The sequence below is a fragment of the Hoplias malabaricus genome, chromosome 3, assembly GCF_029633855.1.
Source record: "Hoplias malabaricus isolate fHopMal1 chromosome 3, fHopMal1.hap1, whole genome shotgun sequence".
In the NCBI taxonomy this organism is placed as follows: domain Eukaryota; kingdom Metazoa; phylum Chordata; class Actinopteri; order Characiformes; family Erythrinidae; genus Hoplias; species Hoplias malabaricus.
In genome coordinates this window covers 3,254,568-3,272,673 of record NC_089802.1, presented here as the reverse complement: position 1 = coordinate 3,272,673, position 18,106 = coordinate 3,254,568, and the positions used below count along the sequence as shown (strand labels likewise).

The 18,106-nt window shown below is 42.5% G+C and overlaps 2 protein-coding genes across 2 annotated transcripts in view; both read right to left on the bottom strand.

The window, feature by feature from the left end:
- The window catches only part of mtr (5-methyltetrahydrofolate-homocysteine methyltransferase), a 36,561-nt gene extending 25,061 nt beyond the window's left edge, over positions 1-11,500 (bottom strand). Inside the window, 7 exon segments of the mRNA XM_066665747.1 lie at positions 124-183; positions 833-939; positions 1,502-1,594; positions 5,632-5,701; positions 5,901-5,990; positions 8,390-8,607; positions 11,361-11,500. Of these exon segments, the coding sequence (XP_066521844.1) occupies positions 124-183; positions 833-939; positions 1,502-1,594; positions 5,632-5,701; positions 5,901-5,990; positions 8,390-8,607; positions 11,361-11,394 (672 nt within the window). The 5' untranslated portion in view covers positions 11,395-11,500.
- Positions 11,501-13,172: 1,672 nt separating this feature from the next.
- Positions 13,173-18,106, bottom strand: part of LOC136690938 (alpha-actinin-2) — a 67,857-nt gene continuing 62,923 nt past the window's right edge. The window contains exons 17-22 of the mRNA XM_066663070.1: positions 16,617-16,751; positions 14,958-15,137; positions 14,629-14,775; positions 14,431-14,496; positions 13,943-14,101; positions 13,173-13,534 (exon numbers count right to left, since the gene is read on the bottom strand). Of these exons, the coding sequence (XP_066519167.1) occupies positions 13,376-13,534; positions 13,943-14,101; positions 14,431-14,496; positions 14,629-14,775; positions 14,958-15,137; positions 16,617-16,751 (846 nt within the window). The 3' untranslated portion in view covers positions 13,173-13,375. The remainder of the gene's footprint in view (positions 13,535-13,942; positions 14,102-14,430; positions 14,497-14,628; positions 14,776-14,957; positions 15,138-16,616; positions 16,752-18,106) is intronic.

Genomic DNA, 18,106 nt, shown 5'->3' with positions numbered 1-18,106 from the left:
CTGTATTCAGCGCCGAAAACTACACCCAGCGAAGAAGATGTGTTTAAACTGATGATGATTTTGGAAACCAATTTTTAGTTATTCATTTGTTTTGCAAAATAACTATCTTCAAGGCTTACTCACAAATATGGGCTTCGGCTCGTACGCCTCCTCAAACAGAGCATCAATAGCAAACAGAGCAGCCTTTAAAACAGAGAGAGGGAGGGGGAGAGAGAGTGTGTTCATTTGGAAAATTACAACATAATTAAGAGCACTTAGAAATAAGTATGTTCTACATAAAATGAGAGCGAAACAGGGAGAGACCGACAAAACAGGGAAATACAGAAAGAAAGAGACAGAGACAGAAAGAACCAGACAGAAAAAATACAAAGAGAGAGAGACTGAGCGAGAGAGAGAGAGAGAGAGAGAGAGAGAGAGAGCAAGACATAAAAAGTCAGAGACTAGAGACAGAGCTAGAGAGAGAGCGACAGAGCTAGAGAGCAAGAGAGAGAGCGACAGAGAGTGAGAGAGAGAGAGAGAGAGAGAGAGACAGAGCTAGAGAGCAAGAGAGAGAGCGACAGAGAGTGAGAGAGAGAGAGAGACAGAGCTAGAGAGCAAGAGAGAGAGCGACAGAGAGTGAGAGAGAGAGAGAGACAGGGCTAGAGAGCAAGAGAGAGAGCGACAGAGAGTGAGAGAGAGAGAGAGAGAGAGAGAGAGAAACAGAGCTAGAGAGCAAGAGAGAGAGCGACAGAGAGTGAGAGAAAGAGAGAGAGAGACAGAGCTAGAGAGCAAGAGAGAGAGCGACAGAGAGTGAGAGAAAGAGAGAGAGAGAGAGAGAGAGAGAGACGTGTACTTTAGCATTTGCGGTATCAAAGATGGTCTCCACCAGCAAGATGTCACAGCCTCCGTCCAGCAGACCTCGAACCTGCTCCGAGTACGCCTCCGCCAGCTCATCAAATGCTACACACACACACACACACACACAGACACACACACACAGATAAAAACAAAAAAAAAGCCCTAGAGTTTTGGTCTGACAGTGCTGATATGAAACAAAGTTAATATTAATTCACATTTATTCTAATGTTATATTTTGGCACAAAGTTCTACAAGTGGTCAGTCAGAGGGAATCAGCAGCAGGAAGCAACAGTGCCCCCTACAGTTTAGTTCCACTGTGAGCTCTGTCTCTCACTTCTGGAGAAACGGGTGGAGACAAAAAAAAAAAGACAACTGTCAGCTCATGGAGGTGTTTGCACTGATATACATTTTGTAAATTCAGTTTTGTGACACCCTGGGACCACAACAAGACCCCCCAGTGAGCTGTGACACCTAGTTTAAAAAAAGGGTTTGAGAAAAGGGTCTGAAAACAAACAGCCTCTTGGTCGTGTCTGGTCTCCAGAACCAGAAAACCTGTTTTTTCTGTTTAAATCATTTCAAAGATAAAGAAGTAAAATAAAACACGAAGAGAAGAGAGGTCAGATGTAGTTTAAACTTGCTGTATGGAGTTAATGTGGTACCGTACTGATGTTTCTGAAGTCGGGTCTTTCCACTGATGGAGACACAGACAGGGTTCTGTTGGTGGGACCCACAGCTCCAGCCACATAGCGCTTTAGTCCTGAAAAGAAAGCTCTGTTACTGTGACACGTCTGATTTCACATGTCGAGCTCATTAAGGAAAACAGTCTTTTACAAAGGGACATTTTTACAAACTGTAATTAACAGTAGTTTTATTAACTGTAATTAACTGGAGTTGTATTAATTCTAATAACTGGAGTTGTATTAACAGTAATTAATAGTAGTTTTATTAACTGTAATTAACTGGAGCTGCATTAACTGTAATTAATAGTAGTTGTATTAACTGTAATTAACTGGAGCTGTATTAACTGTAATTAACTGGAGTTGTATTAACTGGTAATTAACTGGAGCTGTAATTAACTGTACTTGTATTAACTGTAATTAATAGTAGTTTTATTAACTTTAATTAACTGGAGTTGTATTAACTGCAATTAATAGTAGTTTTATTAACTGTAATTAACTGGAGTCGTATTAACTGTAATTAAGAGTAGTTTTATTAACTTTAATTAACTGGAGTTGTATTAACTGCAATTAATAGTAGTTTTATTAACTGTAATTAACTGGAGTTGTATTAACTGTAATTAACTGGAGTTGTATTAACTGTAATTAATATTAGTTTTATTAACTTTAATTATCTGGAGTTGTATTAATTGTAATTAATAGTAGTTTTATTAACTTTAATTAACTGGAGTTGTATTAACTGTAATTAATAGTAGTTTTATTAACTGTAATTAACTGGGGCTGTATTAACTGTAATTAATAGTAGTTTTATTAACTGTAATTAACTGGAGTTGTATTAACTGTAATTAACTGGAGTTGTATTAACTGTAATTAACTGGAGCTGTATTAACTGGTAATTAACTGGAGCTGTAATTAACTGTACTTGTATTAACTGTAATTAATAGTAGTTTTATTAACTTTAATTAACTGGAGTTGTATTAACTGCAATTAATAGTAGTTTTATTAACTGTAATTAACTGGAGTCGTATTAACTGTAATTAAGAGTAGTTTTATTAACTTTAATTAACTGGAGTTGTATTAACTGCAATTAATAGTAGTTTTATTAACTGTAATTAACTGGAGTTGTATTAACTGTAATTAACTGGAGTTGTATTAACTGTAATTAATATTAGTTTTATTAACTTTAATTAACTGGAGTTGTATTAATTGTAATTAATAGTAGTTTTATTAACTGTAATTAACTGGAGTTGTATTAACTGTAATTAAGAGTAGTTTTATTAACTTTAATTAACTGGAGTTGTATTAATTGTAATTAATAGTAGTTTTATTAACTGTAATTAACTGGAGTTGTATTAACTGTAATTAATAGTAGTTTTATTAACTTTAATTAACTGGAGTTGTATTAATTGTAATTAATAGTAGTTTTATTAACTGTAATTAACTGGAGTTGTATTAACTGTAATTAAGAGTAGTTTTATTAACTTTAATTAACTGGAGTTGTATTAATTGTAATTAATAGTAGTTTTATTAACTGTAATTAACTGGAGTTGTATTAACTGTAATTAATAGTAGTTTTATTAACTTTAATTAACTGGAGTTGTATTAACTGTAATTAATAGTAGTTTTATTAACTTTAATTAACTGGAGTTGTATTAATTGTAATTAATAGTAGTTTTATTAACTGTAATTAACTGGAGTTTTATTAACTGTAATTAACTGGAGTTGTATTAACTGTAATTAATAGTAGTTTTATTAACTTTAATTAACTGGAGTTGTATTAATTGTAATTAATAGTAGTTTTATTAACTGTAATTAACTGGAGTTTTATTAACTGTAATTAATATTAGTTTTATTAACTTTAATTAACTGGAGTTGTATTAATTGTAATTAATAGTAGTTTTATTAACTTTAATTAACTGGAGTTGTATTAACTGTAATTAATAGTAGTTTTATTAACTTTAATTAACTGGAGTTGTATTAATTGTAATTAATAGTAGTTTTATTAACTGTAATTAACTGGAGTTGTATTAACTGTAATTAAGAGTAGTTTTATTAACTTTAATTAACTGGAGTTGTATTAATTGTAATTAATAGTAGTTTTATTAACTGTAATTAACTGGAGTTGTATTAACTGTAATTAATAGTAGTTTTATTAACTTTAATTAACTGGAGTTGTATTAACTGTAATTAATAGTAGTTTTATTAACTTTAATTAACTGGAGTTGTATTAATTGTAATTAATAGTAGTTTTATTAACTGTAATTAACTGGAGTTGTATTAACTGTAATTAAGAGTAGTTTTATTAACTGTAATTAACTGGAGTTGTATTAACTGTAATTAATAGTAGTTTTATTAACTTTAATTAACTGGAGCTGTATTAACTGTAATTAATAGTAGTTGTATTAACTGTAATTAACTGGAGTTGTATTAACTGTAATTAAGAGTAGTTTTATTAACTTTAATTAACTGGAGTTGTATTAATTGTAATTAATAGTAGTTTTATTAACTGTAATTAACTGGAGTTGTATTAACTGTAATTAATAGTAGTTTTATTAACTTTAATTAACTGGAGCTGTATTAACTGTAATTAATAGTAGTTTTATTAACTGTAATTAACTGGAGTTGTATTAACTGTAATTAAGAGTAGTTTTATTAACTGTAATTAACTGGAGTTGTATTAACTGTAATTAATAGTAGTTTTATTAACTTTAATTAACTGGAGCTGTATTAACTGTAATTAATAGTAGTTGTATTAACTGTAATTAACTGGAGTTGTATTAACTGTAATTAATAGTAGTTTTATTAACTTTAATTAACTGGAGTTGTATTAATTGTAATTAATAGTAGTTTTATTAACTGTAATTAACTGGAGTTGTATTAACTGTAATTAAGAGTAGTTTTATTAACTGTAATTAACTGGAGTTGTATTAACTGTAATTAATAGTAGTTTTATTAACTTTAATTAACTGGAGTTGTATTAATTGTAATTAATAGTAGTTTTATTAACTGTAATTAACTGGAGTTGTATTAACTGTAATTAAGAGTAGTTTTATTAACTTTAATTAACTGGAGTTGTATTAATTGTAATTAATAGTAGTTTTATTAACTGTAATTAACTGGAGTTGTATTAACTGTAATTAATAGTAGTTTTATTAACTGTAATTAACTGGAGTTGTATTAACTGTAATTAAGAGTAGTTTTATTAACTGTAATTAACTGGAGTTGTATTAACTGTAATTAATAGTAGTTTTATTAACTTTAATTAACTGGAGCTGTATTAACTGTAATTAATAGTAGTTGTATTAACTGTAATTAACTGGAGTTGTATTAATTCTGCCCCCTCCAGGGTGTATTCCCGCCTTGCGCCCAATGATTCCAGGTAGGCTCTGGACCCACCGCAACCCTGAACTGGATAAGGGTTACAGATAATGAATGTATTAATTCTAATTAAACTATAACTAACTAGATTTGTATTAACTCTAATAACTGAAGTTGTATTAACTGTAATTAAGAGTAGTTTTATTAACTGTAATTAACTGGAGCTGTAATTAACTGGAGTTGTATTAACTGTAATTAATAGTAATTTTATTAACTGTAATTATCTGGAGTTGTATTAACTGTAATTAACTGGAGTTGTATTAACTGTAATTAATAGTAGTTTTATTAACTGTAATTATCTGGAGTTGTATTAACTCTAATAACTGGAGTTGTATTAACTGTAATTAAGAGTAGTTTTATTAACTGTAATTAACTGGAGCTGTAATTAACTGGAGTTGGATTAACTGGAGTTGTATTAACTGTAATTAATAGTAATTTTATTAACTGTAATTATCTGGAGTTGTATTAACTGTAATTAACTGGAGTTGTATTAACTGTAATTAATAGTAGTTTTATTAACTGTAATTAAGAGTAGTTTATTAACTGTAATTAACTGGAGTTGTATTAACTGTAATTAACAGTAGTTTTATTAACTGTAATTTACTGGAGTTGTATTAACTGTAATTAACAGTAGTTTTATTAACTGTAATTTACTGGAGTTGTATTAACTGTAATTAATAGTAGTTTTATTAACTGTAATTAACTGGAGTTGTATGAGCTGTGAGAGTGAGACTCATACCCGTCTGAGCAGTGACGTCCTCGGCTGCTTTCCTGGCGATTTCTGCTGACGCCTTGTTTAAGCGATAGGCCTGCACCAAATCCACAAACAGAGAATGATTTAATCACTCACAGCGTACAACTCTGATCCCTGAGCTCTGTTAAAAGAGGCGTCTTAACTGAAAGTCCACTGCAGTTTACAATCATTAACTCCAGAAATGTCTCCAGAGGAAATACAGTGTCATCAGGTGCATTCACAAGAAACAAGGGCCACCAAGGTGTGAGTCTCACCAGCTCCTCCAGCCCATAATCAGCTTGAGCAATCCTCGTACTGCTGAACGTATTCGTCTCAATGATATCAGCACCGGCCAGAAGATACTCCTATAGGGCGAGGGGGGAGGGAGGGAGGGAGAGAGGGAGAGAGAGAGAGAGAGAGAGAGAGAGAGATGTAATGTATTTACATTCTTCAATCAGCAGTAAACATTTGTTTATTCCCAAGATTTTGCTGAAACAGTTCAGAAGCCAACAGTTGGAGGGAAAACCCTTAAGCACACCCCTAAGATCGACAGTCATTAGCAGCAGTTTTAGTGGCCGGTAGCTAAAAATGGACCACCCTCGACACAGCAGTAGAGTCCGCAGGTCACTAGCCACAGTCAGTGGATACTGAGGATGTGCTTCCCCTGGCCATCACCAGGAGCAGCACCTGAAAACCATCCCAATGCAAAGCACCAGCATGGGGACATGCTCCTAGGCCGGATCAGCAGCAGCCAGCGAAGATGTTAGCACACACTCCCTTGGTCGACAACAGGGACAGCCAGCAGCAGCCACAGCAGGCTTTCAGGTCAACAGTCTTAGGAGACAGAGCAGCAAAGACAGGCAGGCAGCTGGCGAACTGTAACGATGGAAGCATCAGAGATAGCAAACAGACATCCATAAATTAGACAAAATGGCTGGGGTGGGGGGAGAAAAAAAAAACAAGCGACATAGAAGCGGCGGTCACCAGACGGACACCAGTGCGCTCTGACATCAGACAGACACGAGACGATACAAGAAACAATCTGCAGTTACTGTGACAGCCCTATTGAGATTTGCGACATTGAACAGCTTAATGTGCCGGAGGAGAACACACACTGCCCAGATCTGTCACATCAGCCAAAAGAGAGCCACGTTGTCTAGCACCATGAGCTGAGAGACTGGGGAGAGAAAGGGCCATTTGACCAAACAATTGCTGTTCGAGTAGGAGCTGGGGCCGGTTCCTGTGCACGAGCAAACATTTTAGACCTGTGTTTCCTCTGGTTTGAGAGCCCAGCGATTACGTGTGTGGATGGAGTCCTCGAGTTCACTGCACCAGTCTGTGGATTTGACGGTCAATGACCTAGAATGAGTCCAGCTCTTCGAAACTCACACCTTTTTTAATTCCACAGCATCCAGCACCACGTTTAGAAAGCATTTGGCATTGGCCTTCCCCTTGGGAGCATTCCAGTTGATCTTGTATAGATTAAATGTAGGATCAATGCATCACAGTCTTAGACAGGTTCATGGGGGTCAGCCTGCCTCGTGCAGGCCCCTGTCTGAGATATTATGAGGGATTCAACCTGGAATTTTACAAGAGGTATTTCAGGTTTTACGATGCATTGAACCGTCATCTAAATCACTGCAGACAGGATTCAGGAGGTAAACAGCAGCAGGTGTTGGGGCTTGTGTGGACAAGTTTCGTGATGTGCGGTTTGGGGTGGGACTGGACAATTACAGACTGCTTATGTAAGCGGGCGGTCGGCCAACAAACAAATACAGAGCAGGTACAAACAGGGCAGTGATTATCACACGATTCACAGGAAAAATAAAACGACACTGTGCCCAAAAGGGGCGGCACGGTGGCGCAGCAGGTAGTGTCGCAGTCACACAGCTCCAAGGACCTGGAGGTTGTGGGTTCGATTCCCGCTCCGGGTGACTGTCTGTGTGGAGTGTGGTGTGTTCTCCCTGTGTCTGCGTGGGTTTCCTCTGGGTGACTGTCTGTGAGGAGTGTGGTGTGTTCTCCCTGTGTCTGCATGGGTTTCCTCCGGGTGCTCCGGTTTCCTCCCACAGTCCTCTGTGGATTCCTCTGGGTGACTGTCTGTGTGGAGTGTGGTGTGTTCTCCCTGTGTCTGCGTGGGTTTCCTCTGGGTGACTGTCTGTGAGGAGTGTGGTGTGTTCTCCCTGTGTCTGCGTGGGTTTCCTCCGGGTGACTGTCTGTGAGGAGTGTGGTGTGTTCTCCCTGTGTCTGTGTGGGTTTCCTCCGGGTGACTGTCTGTGAGGAGTGTGGTGTGTTCTCCCTGTGTCTGCATGGGTTTCCTCCGGGTGCTCCGGTTTCCTCCCACAGTCCAAAAACACACGTTAGTAGGTGGATTGGCGACTCAAAAGTGTCCGTAGGTGTGAGTGTGTGAGTGAATGTGTGTGTGTCTGTGTTGCCCTGTGAAGGACTGGCGCCCCCTCCAGGGTGTATTCCTGCCTTGCGCCCAATGATTCCAGGTAGGCTCTGGACCCACCGCGACCCTGAATTGGATAAGTGGTTACAGATAATGAATGAATGAATGAATGAATGAATGTGTCCAAAAGCTTTAAGGTTCCCCCACTGAGGACACAGATGATGAAGTGCACTCACACAGTGTACAAGGTCTGTATGATGTAAAACTGGAGCAGCTGAACATGATCAGACACAGCTACTGTTACCAACCTGCGACGTGGGTCGCGGATGCTCCAACGTCTTGTGTAAAGCCTTCCTAGAAAACGCAAACACGCACCTTGTGGATGCTGTAGATGACCTCAGGTTTGGTGATGCTCAGCAGGTCGTTGTTGCCCTTCAGGCTTTTTGGGTGGTCTTTAAACTCCTGACCCCTGAAGTCCTCTTCCTCCAGTTTCCTCTGTTGGATCATCGTCCCCATCCCTCCGTCCAGAACCATGATCCTCTTCTGGATCGTCTCTCTGAGCTCAGCCTCCAGACTGGACACTCTACCTCCTCCTGTATAAACACACACAGACACCAAGAGAGAGAACTGTGATCTATAACTGATACAGGGACTGAACTACATGTCAGACACCCAGACACATACACACTTAATTCTCTACAATGCCACAACTTCATCACTGTCCAAACAAAGACCTGTATCTGCCAAAGAACTGTAACTTCACTGAAGAAGGTGAAGGTTTCAATGAATGAGAACTTAGAAGTTCATTTTGGACCTTGAGCATTGGTGCACTCACCACGAAGCTGGCCACAAATGCATTAATGCATAACTTCTGTCACGTTACAGTAACTGTGTGTTGTAGAGGTGGGCAAATCAATCCATTTATTGATAACATTGATACCAACGGTATTTGATACTAACGGCTTGATCGGTACTCAAGCTTTTTTTCTCTCCCGCACGCGGAATCATCAAAGTAAGAGTAACGCTCTCACACAGCACCCTCCCCCCTCTCGTCTTTTGTTGTTGCACCGTCAAGTGGCTCAGTGGCACCAGACAAACAGCCATGCAGGTACAGGCTCAGCCTGTTCCGCCCACTCAGCGCTCTCCTCGAGGTGGTGTGTTCTCCCTGTGTCTGCGTGGGTTTCCTCCAGGTGACTGTCTGTGAGGAGTGAGGTGTGTTCTCCCTGTGTCTGCGTGGGTTTCCTTCGGGTGACTGTCTGTGAGGAGTGTGGTGTGTTCTCCCTGTGTCTGCGTGGGTTTCCTCCGGGTGACTGTCTGTGAGGAGTGAGGTGTGTTCTCCCTGTGTCTGCGTGGGTTTCCTTCGGGTGACTGTCTGTGAGGAGTGTGGTGTGTTCTCCCTGTGTCTGCGTGGGTTTCCTCCGGGTGACTGTCTGTGAGGAATGTGGTGTGTTCTCCCTGTGTATGCGTGGGTTTCCTCTGGGTGACTGTCAGTGAGGAGTGTGGTGTGTTCTCCCTGTGTCTGCGTGGGTTTCCTCCGGGTGACTGTCTGTGAGGAGTGTGGTGTGTTCTCCCTGTGTCTGTGTGGGTTTCCTCCGGGTGACTGTCTGTGAGGAGTGTGGTGTGTTCTCCCTGTGTCTGTGTGGGTTTCCTCTGGGTGACTGTCTGTGAGGAGTGTGGTGTGTTCTCCCTGTGTCTGCGTGGGTTTCCTCTGGGTGACTGTCTGTGAGGAGTGTGGTGTGTTCTCCGTGTCTGCGTGGGTTTCCTCCGGGTGACTGTCTGTGAGGAGTGTGGTGTGTTCTCCCTGTGTCTGCGTGGGTTTCCTCCGGGTGACTGTCTGTGAGGAGTGTGGTGTGTTCTCCCTGTGTCTGCGTGGGTTTCCTCCGAGTGACTGTCTGTGAGGAGTGTGGTGTGTTCTCCCTGTGTCTGCGTGGGTTTCCTCCGGGTGACTGTCTGTGAGGAGTGTGGTGTGTTCTCCCTGTGTCTGCGTGGGTTTCCTCCGAGTGACTGTCTGTGAGGAGTGTGGTGTGTTCTCCCTGTGTCTGCGTGGGTTTCCTCCGGGTGCTCCAGTTTCCAAAAACACATGTTGGTAGGTGGATTGGAGACTCAAATGTGTCCGTAGGTGTGAGTGTGTGTCGCCCTGTGAAGGACTGGCGACACACCAGGGTATGTTTGTGCCCAGTGTTTCTGGGTAGACTCCGGACCCACCGCCGCCCTGAACTGGATAAGGGTTACAGACAACAAATGAATGAATGCACACTTCATAAATCGCCTGGTGAAAATTATTAGCCAGTGACAAGATTCTTTACGGTTGTAATGTCAAGGAAAAACAATGCCCAACTGACTCTTATTGTTGTAGTGTGTATCTACCCTACTGTCTGCCATGTGGAGGGCCGTGTGACACTCTACACAGCAGTTACAGTGCGATAGGACACAGTAAAATATATGGTACTCTTATGTAATACTGTATGTAAAGTAAGGCCCATTGTTATCCTCTCTGGCTGATTCTGTCGGGCCCAGGGTCTCGCTCCAAGGCCTGGCCCAAGTCCAGATACAATACTCCAGATTAAAGAGAACCACAACCCTGGAGTCTAATAAACATTCAGTGCACACGGCCCCTGCAAGGCCACAGAACAGTACTGCCACCAGCTTTTATCTACATTTCCTACACTGATCACACAGGGGCACTTTGTAGTTCTACAATTACAGACTGTAGTCTACCTGTTGCTCTGCATACTTTATTAGCCCTCTTTCCCCCTGTTCTTCAGCGCTCAGGACCCCCACAGAGCAGGTGTGATGTGGTGGTGGATCATTCTCAGCGCTGCAGTGACACTGACGTGGTGGTGGTGTGTTAGTGTGTGTTGTGCTGGTGTAGAGTGGATCAGACACAGCAGTGCTGCTGGAGTTTTTAACCCCCTCAGTGTCACTGCTGGATTGAGAATAGTCCATTGACATGCAGGTTTTTATGACGTTATAAAAGCAGGGAGTCCATCATGGGCTGTTCTTGCAGGTTGGTCTCCATACGTGGACTGTGTGGACTCTGAAGAAAACTGACTTACATTTCTATAACGTTACTTTGGGAATTTGCTTATTTCACTTAAAAGAAGGATTTTTCAAGATATGGATCCTTTAATGAAACATAGCTGGGGCAAAGACAAGTGACATAACAGTGTCTTTAAACTGCTGCAGGAAGGAAACACCACCTGCTCGTGGATGGGTTTGAAACTAAATCTGTTCATGAACTCAGAGCAGAGTCGGTGTTTAAAGAGTTAATAGCGTTAACTCAGTGGATGTTACCGGCTGGTTCTGTCAGCTCTGCGGAACACGAACAAAACCCTCACAAACTCACCTTCCTCCGTCGGATAATGAATAGTGGGCGCCATTCGAACACCTCTCCGCTCTCTCCAGCTGTTTCCAGATGTGAACACAGTAAATCCAGGGCGCTTTAGGAACTTCACTCTTTCTGAACCCTGCTCGCTCCAACGTGCTTGACATATGGCCCACTGCGCAGGCGCATGCACAGCCCCCGAGTGTTGCACCATTTCCGCAGCGGTGACGGGATTCGACTCTTTCTAACGAACCGATTCTTTTGAGTCTTTCATTTCCACAACAAAGAAATTTCGTTTCCAATGTTTAAACTCTGCACACAAACAGATATTTTGCACTGAAATCGTATATTAAAGCAACAGTAGGTAGAAATTAAATGAAAAGTACAACTTTAAAATCATTGTGAGTCTCCACTGAGCTGTAACCAGACAGCGAACGTATAACGGACCACTAGCATAAAAACTGCTGGTCCGATATTAGAACCCTCAGATCACTGTCCTGTACCGGATATAACTCATTTATAATCTCCTCAAACAGATTTTACATTCACAGAGACTTTTATTCTGGAAAACACACTAATACAAATATTACCAACAACTCTGAGAGATATAATGAGTATAAGACTGATATAAAATGATTAAATGATAAAAATGTTGACACTGTGCTGATTAAAATGATTTACTAATCTTATTTATAAAGAATAACAAAAGAAACTAATGAAGGAATAAAATGTAAAGTGCTAAAATGTGGCATTTTTTCTAAAATTCTGTTTAATCACCAGCGGTCCGCCCAGAAAACGCTGTACATTTAAAACATTAGTGGACCTCCAACTTTCCCCTCAGTCACCAACAGTGGTCCGCCATTCCCTTGCTCTCAGGGGTAGAAGGAAGAACAGAGCCTCTATCATCGCTGCTCTGGACTCAGCACTCCACTATGTAACTTTTGATTTCCCCCTTGATTTCAGGACAATGCTGTACAAGTAAATTACACTCTGCCACTGTAGGGAGCCCGGGAGCAAAAGTAGCACGTCTTACATTTAACTTTCATTTTAATCCAAATATAAACGTCCCCTGATGCCTTTAACGTGTCTTACATGTACATTGCCACAACCCCCAATTTGTAACAGTGTAAAGTGTCTTGGATGTACACTGTACACTACATTTTAAATAAAAATATCCCCACTTTTTACTCAGACATCCTATTGCAAGACACTGAAACTACATCTTATTTGACTTTAGGTGAGAGCATGATGCAGACGAGATCCCAGAATGAGAGGAAATACCACTTTGATGTTTCCATCGGAGAGGTTTGGATGGAGAGTGAACCGTTGATTTGAAATCAAGCTGAAATATAAACAGAGCACTTACATCTTTGTGAGTAATGCTTTACCGAGGCCACAAAATGAATTAAGCAGAAAGGAGAAGAAGAAATTTTACTGAGACTATCTCTGCCTCACTGAAGCGCAGGGTTCTTATTTACTGCATCACTGCCAAGAGGAAATGTTTTAAACCGTGCTTTTACATTTAAATTGCATTAGGGACGCTCATTTAAACATGTTTTTACATAGATTCTGCTTGAACACACACACAGACACTGGGGTTTAGTGTCAGTGAACACACATCCAGAGCGACAGGTAACCACCTCAGCCGTTGGGGAGCAGCTGTGAGGAGTGCCTTGCTTAAGGGCACATCATCTGTGAATGTTGAGGGAGGAGAAATCACTGTTCCTTCATCCCCCACTGGTTCCTGTCTCTTTTTCCCACGATATTCAGGTGTTTTTAAACGTGTGCAAATAAAAATAAAAAATTAAAAAATCACACAAAAATCGTGTTGGCATCTAGGTTTATTTGATCTTCTATTAATCAATACACACTTTGGCAAATATGTGTGTGTGTGTGTGCGCATGTGTGTGTATAGATGTCAAACATTGTTTAAAATGCAATAAGTACGTTTAATTTCTTAAGTACGTTTAAGTTTTATCCTAAAAAACGAGAGGTCCTGTGTGATGCGGTTCTGCAGGCGTGAGCTGTGTGTGGCGTTAGAGGTCGCTCTCTCCGTACAGAGCGGTGGAGAAGGCGGAGTAATCCAGAGCTCCAGGGACTCTGTCAGACCCGGAGTACAGGGGCATCCTGGAGATACAGTACTCCGCCTGCTCGGGGGGCAGCTCACGCATCAGCTCCTCTTTCAGGATATACGGCTGAGGACATCGCACACAACAACAACAACAACAACAACAACACAGGAAACAGGCATTAGTTAAAGGAGAAAACCTGTGATAAATATATACAACAAACAAATACATACGGATTTTAACAATTAAAAAAATTAATGGTGATTTATGTGATGAACTTGCTGTTGTTGGATAAATATTCAGAGGTAAAAAGGTGTTTCCAGATCCAAGTGTCTGAGTAAACCTCACACACACATGAACACACACACACACACGAACACACACACACACACATGAACACACACACACACACACACAAACACAGACATGAACACACACACACACGAACACACACACACACACACATGAACACACACACACACACACACAAACACACATGAACGAACACACACACACACACACACACGAACACACCTTATCCCCTGCGAGGATCCTGAAGGAGGCGGTGACCTGCTCAGCCGTGTCCGTCTCGGTCGTCTCGCGGGTCATAAAGTCCACGAAGGACTGGAAGGTCACCAGGCCTGTACCGTTAGGATCGACCAACAACATGATCCGAGCAAACTCAGCCTCACCCTACACACACACACACACACACACATAAGAAACAATGTACAAAATCACCTTTACAAGGGTCAGACTCATTCATTCACTCATCCCCTGCATGTCTCAGATCTACTGTGGCACACGGTCTCAGGTGGTGTATTCACAAGCTCTTCGTGTAACAACAATCCACGAGGAGCTTCGAGAGCTTCAGAATCTACAGACGTCTGGTTTGTAATTCGCTTTGGATAAAAGCATCTGCCAAATGCATAAATGTAAATGTAAATGTAAATTCAACACCACTGTGAACAAAGCAGTCTGAGACAAAACTGTGTTAGAACACTTTTAATAGCTGTCTTTACCAGATCATAACCCATGGAGATGAGGCACGCTCGGAAATCATCCGTCTCCATCCCTCCTTTCTTCTTCTGTAGGATGGAGACAGAGAGAGAGGATGAGGAAAGATGAACAGATGAACAGATAGTGTGTGTGTGTGTTCATGTGTGTGTGTGTGTGTTTGTGTGTGTGTTCATGTGTGTGTGTGTGTGTGTGTATGTTACCCTGTCAAAGTGGCTGAAAGAAGAGCGAAACTCGTTGAGCTGCTTCTGACTGATGCCCTTGGCGTCTCGGGTGAGGATCTGAGTCTCGATGTCGTTGATGGTGCGAGCGACGGTGGTCAGGAGGAGCTCCCAGCCCACCCGGATATGCTGCCGTTACCATGGAGACAACACACACAGGTTACTACGGACGCTGTGAGGATGAGGGTGATGGAGGTGATGGGGTGACAGGCCTCATGTCTGAGCAGAACACAACACTGACATTCCCACTTTCCTGGAGAAGTGTGTGTGTGTGTGTGTGTGTGTGTGTGTGTGTGTGTGTGTGTGTGTACCTCCATGGTGTAGCTGGTGTGTTTGTTGTCGAATATGAGCGACTCCTGGATGAGCTGGTGGTCTCCCTCTAGCTTGTCGATGTTGGGTTTGTAGTTGACGATCGTGCTCTCGTACTGTTTCAGCTGATTCATCTGATCCTCCAGAGCACTGCATGCATCCACTGAGCTGCGCGCAACTTCCTACAAACACAACCCAGAACTACAGCTCACACACACGGAGCAGGACACCGTTAACTACTGCGCACACACTGACAACAGGTAAACAAACACTAGTGCTGCGCTTACTGAAAAGTCCTGTCCTGTCCAAAATGTTCCTGGATTTTATATTTCTATCTTTGTAGGACCTGGGCGATGAGGCCAAAAATGTTATCACATGTCTTGCGTTATGAAAACATTCTTAGGGCTCTACCACCTCAAGTGTTTAAAGAAACAGAAAGAGTAAAATGATTAAGAAGAGTTTACAATAATAAATAAATAAATAAAAGAATATGGTGGAGCAGCAGGTAGGTGTCGCAGTCACACAGCTCCAGGGTCCTGGAGGTTGTGGGTTCGATTCCCGCTCTGGCTGACTGTCTGTGAGGGGTGTGGTGTGTTCTCTCTGTGTCTGCGTGGGTTTCCTCCGGGTGACTGTCTGTGAGGGGTGTGGTGTGTTCTCTCTGTGTCTGCGTGGGTTTCCTCCGGGTGACTGTCTGTGAGGGGTGTGGTGTGTTCTCTCTGTGTCTGCGTGGGTTTCCTCCGGGTGACTGTCTGTGAGGAGTGTGGTGTGTTCTCCCTGTGTCTGCGTGGGTTTCCTCCGGGCGACTGTCTGTGAGGAGTGTGGTGTGTTCTCCCTGTGTCTGCATGGGTTTCCTCCGGGCGACTGTCTGTGAGGAGTGTGGTGTGTTCTCCCTGTGTCTGCGTGGGTTTCCTCCGGGCGACTGTCTGTGAGGAGTGTGGTGTGTTCTCCCTGTGTCTGCGTGGGTTTCCTCCAGGTGACTGTCTGTGAGGAGTGTGGTGTGTTCTCCCCGTGTCTGCGTGGGTTTCCTCCGGGTGACTGTCTGTGAGGAGTGTGATGTGTTCTCCCCGTGTCTGCGTGGGTTTCCTCCGGGTGCTCCGGTTTCCTCCCACAGGAGGAAACACCAAAAACACATGTTGGTAGGTGGATAAGCGACTCAAAAGTGTCCATAGGTGTGAGTGTGTGAGTGAATGTGTGTGTGTGTGTCTGTGTTGCCCTGTGAAGGACTGGCGCCCCCTCCAGGGTGTATTCTCGCCTTGCACCCAATGATTCCAGGTAGGCTCTGGACCCACCGCGACCCTGAACTGAATAAGGGTTACAGATAATGAATGAATGAATGAATGAACTATAATTCTAGCCCAGACACCTATATATGTCAGGACCAGAGCCCGTGCTCAAATGCCCCACACTCTCTGTCTGTGCACATAACTGTGAACTGAAGGTGCATGTTGTTTCTGTCTATTACACATTTCTCTTACAGTAGCTGTTGTGTAGCATTAAAAATGACTATTTTTTATTGGTTACGAACTACATCAGGAAAAAGGGCTGCAGAAACATCTTCTAAATTTTATAAAAAGTGTCTTTTTATTACACTCGTGAACTATGCCTTTAAACGTATATTGTAAATTTCAGACCTAAATAAGGATGTGTGTGTGATGTCACACCTCCATGCGTGTCTGTATCCAGGGTCCGATGAGGTTGGCCTGGGCTGCAAACTGCCTCCTGAGCCGCTCGTTTGTCTGCTGTCTGGACAAATTCTCCTGCAGGAGACTGTCCCTCTGTGGCACCAGCTTCCTCACCTGCACACACACACACACACACTTACAAACTTCACCTGGTGCAAGACCAGGATCTGAGGCGATCTGAGAAGGTTCAAAGAGTGATGATTATAATTTGGTGAAAGCGTCCCCAGAACGGCGGTGCCTTGTGGGGTATTACCGGTGCGCAGTGGTCAGTACCTTCCGAATGCCGTCCAACAAAGGAAAACTGGTGACCGGCGACAGGTCATGGACCCCCGAGGCTTGTTGATTAGAAAGGGACTTGTTAGAAAGGGGTCAGAAGGTGTACCTGTGAGTCTTGGACGCTCTGTTGACGTTTCGCTGGTCGTCCTTCATTAGACCACGGTTTGCTGGAAGTTTTGAAGGACTATAATGACTTTAAAGGCCTGCATTAAGATGTGGATTAGGTGGTCAGATTGAGTTTGTATTCCACCGGTCCCTTATGGAAAGCCAGATGTGAACACCCCCACGACACACTGTGATCGGATAAGGATCGGATCACTCACGCTATATTCAGCGGTGCTCAGAGATGGATGTCACCCACATTTAACACAAATGTGAACTGAATGTGTTGTCCATGTCCAGATAAAGTTACACAAGCAGAAATGCGTCAGCTGAGAAGAGGGATGGTGCAACGGTCTTTCTGGAGGCCACTGGCCAGACTTTTTCACAGATTCACTTGGATGTTTGTCGTCATCCTGTCACAGAGGAACGTAAGGAATTCTGTGTCTGTAAAACCAGACATGGTTCTTTCACCGGTCACAACTTCTCCATTGTGTCTCTGACCGCTGCAGAAATCCCAGTGACCGCAGGACGCAGCCTCTTCCTTGATTCCTGAGGTTTGAGACTGTGTAACACACTGGGAGCAGGTGAGAGACTGTTTACAGTCAGTTAAAGGAATGAAATCTGAAATGAGGAATGGGTGACTGTCTGTGAGGAGTGTGGTATGTTCTCCCTGTGTCTGCGTGGGTTTCCTCCGGGTGACTGTCTGTGAGGAGTGTGGTGTGTTCTCTCTGTGTCTGCGTGGGTTTCCTCCGGGTGACTGTCTGTGAGGAGTGTGGTGTGTTCTCTCTGTGTCTGCTTGGGTTTCCTCCGGGTGATTGTCTGTGAGGAGTGTGGTGTGTTCTCCCTGTGTCTGCATGGGTTTCCTCCAGGTGACTGTGAGGAGTGTGGTGTGTTCTCTCTGTGTCTGCGTGGGTTTCCTCCGGGTGCTCCGGTTTCCTCCCATGCTCCAAAAACACATGTTGGTAGGTGGATTGGTGACTCAAATATCTCCGTAGGTGTGAGTGTGTGAGTGAATGTGTGAGTGTGTGTTGCCCTGTGAAGGTCTGGCGCCCCCTCCAGGCTGTGTTCCTGCCTTGCGCCCAATGATTCCA